Below are 7,386 nucleotides of genomic sequence, written 5' to 3'. Positions count from 1 at the left end.
AAAAAAAATCTGTCCAGTCTTTTAGGAACTCTCTCAAGGGAACTCTGTTGGATCACTAACCACCCTATTTGTCATAAAACAAAAGTGGATATTATTTTCTCTAAGAGGCTACATCCCATCCAGCCACTTTCTGGCGTTTCGCGAATGAACACATGAAGGTAGGCTTTATGCAATTGATCGTGCAAGTGTGAGGGTATTACTCCAGTACATTATTACCTTAGGCTACGTGAGCAAAGCGTGTTTGACACGGTGTGAAACACAAACACCACCACCATAAAAAGCCGCGTGGACGCGAGAGACAGAGAGAGAGAAACAACAACAACATGAACAACAACACAAAACGTAGTCTACGATTGAATGCAACGCATTACTCAGATCCGACAGTTTTAATCCGGATTCTTAACTTTAATGTAGTTGCTTTGATCGTCTTACACTAGGCATGCTTCTTGCAATTTGTGATTCGCTCTCGATGATCACTTAGGGGCAAAGGAGCATTTCCAAAAGCTCCAGTTACAACACACTGTCACAAGACAAAGGGATGACGTTACCTTGGCAAAAGCTGAGAAATTCGTTGTAGAGTTGCCGATAGTATAACTCAATTCTTAATATTCCAATGGTTTTTTTTCGTGCAAATTGCCCAGTGTAACTTCGCCTTTTGGAAAGTTCAAATTGTGTTTTGATTTACACATGTTATGAAACAAAAACACCTGTCTTGAAAATATGTTAGCTTGCATTGCGGGAAGAAACAGATCAGCAATAGATGCTCGTAGTCGGATAGTTTTCCATTGTCAAAAACCTATCATTTCACGTCTATTAAAGCAAGTCCAAATTCAAGCTGTCGCTAAAAAAGGAAAAAAAACCCCGATATCTCGTTCTCTTTGTACACAAAGGACAGCACAGCCTTCCCATATTTTTAGTTGTCCTCTTCTGCTACAAACGTGTCAAAAGCCTCTCGTTGTTCATCTAGAAAAGCAGTTGCCTCTTTAATGCCAATATCCACACTCACACCATCCTCAAAGAAAAGGATATCTTGTCCTTTTCCGGTGATGTGTACAGTGTGCCCTGCAATACCGTCAAGGTATTGGTTTGCAAATGAATGTATAGATAGCAGTTCCTCATCACTATCGGAATCTGATTCCGTTCCATATATGCCATATGTTAGCAACATCTCCATCAAGGTACTTCTCCTTCCTTCGTAGAGCAACTTTTGATTTTCCGTCATCACCTCACGTTCTTGCGCCTCCACCTGATCTATGGTGATCTCCCCCTTGTCAAGGGAATGTAACAGTTGTAGAAGTGACTTCACGCCATTCATGACTGTTTCAAGCTCATGTGGTTGCTTCACCCAAAGTAAGTTATAATTTGGAACAAAGAAATGACAGAGACTTGACTGTCCTAGGCAATCTAGGAGTGTTTCAAATACTTCCAGTACCCTGTGGTGCAAATGATCGAATTCCCACGCCTTCTTAACGTTTCTGTACTTTTTATACATGCAATACATGATTGTCTTTAACCAGTACGTAGAAATAATGGGCTTTAAATCACGGATCTTGTCATCATAGACCTGTGCAATGAAGGCATCTCGTAAATACTTTACCAATCTCATGCATACTTTTTGGCCATCTGAAGTGTTGAACATCTTCATGATCTTTTGTTCTTGAATGGAAAACGACGCTCGGCACCATGTGAAATCTGCTAAAAGGAGATGAAATACATCGGGAATCAACAGACTGGGGTCTTCCTCTTGAAAAGGATGTTCACGACTTTGGCTTTCAGGCTGGTCAAGAATTGCAGCACCACAACACACAGACTTCACATCTTTTGTGTCATCTATACTTCGACTTTTTGGAACAAATTCGTTACCAGCTGGAGTAACATCCTCATGTGTTCCACAGGAAGAGTAGTTTAGTTGGTCATAAACGTATTTTTTTAATTCTGACCCTATTTCTCCTTTTTGCTTAGTTGCCCCATCTTTCCATCCTAGATCTTCTTTAACTGGTCCTTCTGCAGGTTTGACGATGGGAATAGCAAATGAAAAATCTACTGTTACCTTTAGGCTAGGAAACAATACTCCATGCCATACAAAACAGGGAGTCAAGGCCATTCTTGCTGGACCATTAATGCCAGACAATCCAAAAACTGCAGGATTTGTGGTAAAATTATCACTGACTCCCATTAATTCCCAGCCAGTAGGAAGAAACTGAATAAACTTTGTCTCTACCGCATGGAAAAGTTTGGCAAATATCACCTTCATGAAAGCTTCCTGTTCCACTGGCCCCATTATAGTGAAATGAGATGCCTCATACTCAAAAAGATCTGAAAATAGAGCTTTGTCATACACTTTATAGGGTATTCTTCCATTGGAACTCAAGCCTAAACTTTGTTGAAAAACAACTGCATCACTTAAAGCAAGAACTGGAACTTCAATCATAAAGTCGAATTCATCAGGTTTTCCAATTTTAACACCCTCATAAGTACTTCCTGTCTTGAGCAAGTGGCAGTCCTGAAACAGGCGAAAGTTTTTTCTCAGGTATTCGCAGAAACTGTTAGCAGCATTTTCCATCATGTTCCGCACTGCATCTCCTTCACCTCCTTCAGTAAAGGGAAAGGTGGCTTCCCCTTGAGCAGCTTGAAGTAGGTACTGTCTTAACGGAGAGCACAACCGTTTTTCAATCTCAGCTTTTGGAGCTGTCTCCTGAACACCAACTCTGCTCACCACGTCTGGAAGTTGCTTCTCTACCGAATGTGGATCAACAGTTGGTACATAGGAAGGGTTCTTGCGATCTTTTATCATAGAAGGAGTTCTCTTTACGTTAAGGTGTTGTTGAGATAAGTGTGCTGCAAGTTCCATGTACGATGACTTCGAAAATGCCTGGACATCATAAAGCTCTTCTTTTCCGAACCGCTCGTCTTGGTGCTCGGAAGCCATTATCACAGACAAGGCTAGAAATACAATAGAGACCAAAGCCATACAGAACTCAATTAGTTGGTTTAATAAAAGTGAGCCCTGGGTGTCACTCTTACAAATGTAGTACAAATCAAGTTTATCATTATATATGATTGTAGACATGTTTGTTGCATCAATTACCGGTAGTTACGTATTGTTGGCAGTTACTTGTGAAAGTACATTTTTCGTGGTTAGTCTTACGAAGCTCGTTTCATCCCGACCAAGGGACTCATCACAGACCTTTCTGCTTGGCAAACTAGTTGGGCATCACGCCTAAAGTCCCGTTCGCTAACAGTTACATACTGTTCCTTTAAAAATTCTATAATTTATTGTTACTTATTGTTAAATAGAAAATAAAGAGACCACAAAGGAACCTTAAATTGTTGTGAAAATAAATCATAACGAAGAATATAAATAACCTGTGATCAGGCACTATTCTTTGTTTCATTTGGTGGAGCATGAGGAGTGAAACAAAAAGCAACACCAGACTTCTTTGTACAATAAAATTCTTTCTCACATCTTTAGTCAGAAGGACTCTTTTTGAACCAGCCATTCAAAATCATCCCTAGTACATAGCATTCACTTGCCCTTTTGGAAAATACTTTCCAATCTAACCAGAGTTGTTATGAAATTGGAATTAATCTCCAGAGATAGGTGCCACCCATTTGATTATTTCAAGCGCAAAGCGCACCCCATATGATGGGTATTAAAAATCAAAACACTTCCATCTTCTTGCAATCATAATGAAGTTAGAAGTCTTTAAATTAATTTACCAAATAAATTTCTCCTTGCAATTCAATAGCAAAGTCAATAAGCCCATTTACAGTAAAACAAATAAGTCCTTACATCTTGTCATTAGTAAATAATGTCTGCTGTCCACTTGTTTGCAGTGTGAATCTTCATTGATTGGTACAACCAGAACAAGATAACACTTTTGCCTAGTCTGAAACCACAAGTTGGCATCTCATTCACTTGTTGCATTATCTTGCTTGGAAAAGGCAATTCTTTTTCCTTTGATTATCAAATAATTATTGTTATTATTCATTCAAAATATTTCCCCGTTTCTGATTGGTTAAAACCATAAGCCTAATTCACCATAACCAGCTGCTGTTCACCAAATTTGTAAATAAACTTCGTCATATTGAATCAATGACGTTGAAAGTGCAGCCCGCTGCAGACTATTAAACCGATGACGTCAAAATGACGTCAAAAGAGCAGCCCACTGCAAATTATTGAACCGTTGATCGAAAAAAGCTGGGGACGAGATTGTTTTATTTTTCTTGAGAAGAAAAATGGCTGCGAGTAGGTTTAGAAGTTTGAGCGAAGAAAATATTTTCAGTGAATAATAAAGCAATTATTGAATTCGGCTTTCGTAGAATATGGAGAATTCCGCAGATCTCGGAGGATGTTATCCACCTTGGCCTTCGGCCTTGGTGGATAACACCCTCCTCTACAATGTACCTCCAGAATTCTTCATATCCTACTCAGCCTCATTCAATAATTGCTAATTATATGGCTGGTTGCCAATATAATGAGTGCTGTGATTTGCAACATACTAGGACATTATTCTACCATAGTGCCCAAAAGCCAATTAACCCATTAAGCCCTGCTGGGGGACCCATTGAGGATTAAAATTGTCTGGCGCTATGCAGACTAAAATTTATAAGTGGCACTATTGGGAGTGAAAGGTTTAAGAATTATGCAACATTGAGTCAACAAAACTGAACGTGATTTCTCTAAATTTAAGGATTTTTGTTTAGCCACTGAACCTTCAGAATTTGTCTGGGAAAGAAAGCCTTTTTGAAGGAATACACATTTTAGCAGTTTCAAATGATGAATAAACTGATAAGTACTTGCATATGTAAAAACTAATCAATTCCGCTTGAATAAACTGCACAGCCATAAAATAACAAGTTATTAATTTTTAAACTAGTCGTCTGTAATACCGCTAGTGATGAGATACTTGGCAATATAAATGTGGCATTGCCAAGAGAAGTTAAGAAGGTAAACAACGAACTTCCGCTTGCCTTGCGGGGCTCAAAAACTTCACATAGAAGCTCCCTAATGAAATTTCAGAGTCATTTAATAAAGACTGTGTCAACTACACTGTACTTATTAACTGAGGGTGAGTTCTTTACGGGAAAATCTAAACTGAGGAGGTTGCCATATTGATCAATAGCAAAGTCAATATAGCGAGGTTGAGGCTTGCAACTTCCTGTGAAGACCGAGCGTTTCTGTGTGTGAGGAATTTTCTATTTGGCCCATTGCTTTTCCCAGTAAGACTGAACACTCACAGCTTAAACACGAATTTACAATATACTTAACAGATTTTCTCTTGATCACAAGCACATGTCCTAACACATGTGCTGGAAATGCACAGATCATATAACTTGAAAGATGATCTTATTTTCAGTTTCCTGATTGTTCTTGAAAATGATATTTTCTGCATGCATATAATAAAGCAAAGTCAAAATTCGTAAACACTATTTGGAGCTATAAAAAATAGAGGAATCACAAGAAAATCAAGAAAACAGCGAATCAATGACACCAAACAAAACAAACAAAGTCCAGTAAAGTTCACAATTCAAGGACAGCGTGACCACCGTTACATTGTCACTCTGGGGTTTTCCACAGTTTGTTCAATTCCCATTTCTGTCCATAGTTTACAGAAAGTCACGTGCTTAATTAAGGTCCCTAATATTAAAAAACTTCACGAATGGCAATGCTTCTAATTCACTATTTCTACAGAACTGAGAATGCAGTGAAACATTTGCTGTTACATCATCAGCATTTTTATTGGCAACAGCATGATCTTTACGGTTGCATAGGGAAGATAACTGTCTACAAATGTTGTTTTCGTTATTCAAATGTGCCAACCACAGAAACAAAAGACCCTTTGTTTCAACAGCCAATTATGAGGCTCTGGTTGGCACATTGATGACAATAGGTGATGATATCTTCGCTATAGAGTGCTTTAACTTATGTGATCAGTAACCTTGTTTTTCCACCGAAACAAAAGAAAACGTTTGCTGATAATAGAGCTCAATTCCCGTAGGATTAGTAGGGTACACCGGTGATGGACAAAACACTGACCCCCAGTCCATGGACTACCCAAATGGACTACCCTAAAATGGACTTACTCTTAAAAATACCATTTCGAATGAGTGCTATTGAAAGAATTGAATTGATTACAATACTTACATTGCTCATACCTTGATAATTTTCATCCAAACGGCCATGGTTTCACGTCACTTAACGTACATGAAGTAATCAGCCATCACATCAACAATCGAAAGCTAACCTTTTTAAAATGGGTGCTTAGACTTAAATACTGTTGAACAATGCTGTTTAAAATGGGTGTTGAGGCTTAAGTAAGCACTATTTGAGATGCTGCTTACACATAGATCAACAGTACTCATTCGAAATGGTATTTTTAGGGTAGTCTAGGGGTCAGTGTTTTGTCCACCACCATACCGGCCGCCGTTCCAGCGAAAACAAGCAACGAGAGCGCTCTCCACTCGCTTTCGCTGTGACATAAAAAAAACCCACCCGGTATTGAATAGTTCTTGTAGCATTTCATAGGAGCAATAGCAAAAACAAAAGACCTCAAAAAAGGCTTGTATTAGATATACATTGGCATGGAACATTCGTACTGATAAAGAATTGACGGATGACATTCGTCGCCTGAACAGTAATTTCCGTCATTGCGAAATTATAACACAAAAAATCCACAAAGTACCCACCGTCAAAAGATCTGTTTCGAGGAAAAAGAACTTCGTGCCACGAGGCTGTAAAGGTCTGGCCAAACGCTTGCGACGGTAGTATCGAAAATGAAGCACTCGGAAGCGAAGATCGAAGCACGAAGCACCCCGAAACTCGAAAACGAAGCACTCTAAGTCGAAAACGAAGCACCGGAAGTCGAAAACGAAGCACCCTACAACGGGTGACCCGAAAACACTGACCCCCGGTCCATGGACCCCTCTACGGACTGGGTCCACGGACTGCCTCACGGACCGGTCCACGGACTACCCTTACGGATCCACTATACGGACCACCCCAGAACAACACAGAAATTAAAATAAATAAAAATTTAAGATTTGACTTACCAGTTGTCTGGATAGACCACTCGTGTCACTCGTGTCGGTGAAACCGTAACGCTCCGCAAAATTCAACAGACTAAGGCTCAGGCTCGGGTACAAAGTCTATTAATCACATATTGCCCCTTCCTTCCCTGTGGACCGGAATCCTTCGAAAAAGATAGATAATAAGTAAGTTCTATTTGTATTTTCTCTCTTTCCCTCCGCCATTTTGTTCGGATCATTCTCCCGCGGGTTTGTGAACTCGCCCCAGGCTTCACGATCTCTCTGTCCTGAACAAAATGGCGGAAGAACTTAGTTTCGAAGCACTCCGGTCAACAGCGAAGGGAAAGGCAACAGCTG

At 39.7% G+C, this 7,386-nt stretch overlaps 1 protein-coding gene across 1 annotated transcript; it reads right to left on the bottom strand.

Annotated features, from left to right (window-relative positions):
- On the bottom strand, nucleotides 1-6,820 carry LOC137975117 (uncharacterized). Its single transcript, XM_068822180.1, has 3 exons — nucleotides 6,691-6,820; nucleotides 3,794-3,890; nucleotides 1-2,943 (listed from the first exon to the last, which is right to left on the bottom strand). The coding sequence occupies exons 2-3, from the start codon at nucleotides 3,801-3,803 to the stop codon at nucleotides 914-916; spliced, it is 2,040 nt and encodes a 679-aa protein (XP_068678281.1). The 5' UTR covers nucleotides 3,804-3,890; nucleotides 6,691-6,820; the 3' UTR covers nucleotides 1-913.
- Nucleotides 6,821-7,386: the final 566 nt, after the last annotated feature.

The sequence above is a fragment of the Montipora foliosa genome, chromosome 11 (assembly GCF_036669935.1).
Source record: "Montipora foliosa isolate CH-2021 chromosome 11, ASM3666993v2, whole genome shotgun sequence".
NCBI lineage: Eukaryota > Metazoa > Cnidaria > Anthozoa > Scleractinia > Acroporidae > Montipora > Montipora foliosa.
Note: the sequence above shows the minus strand (reverse complement) of the source record. Positions and strands in the feature narration are given on the sequence as shown.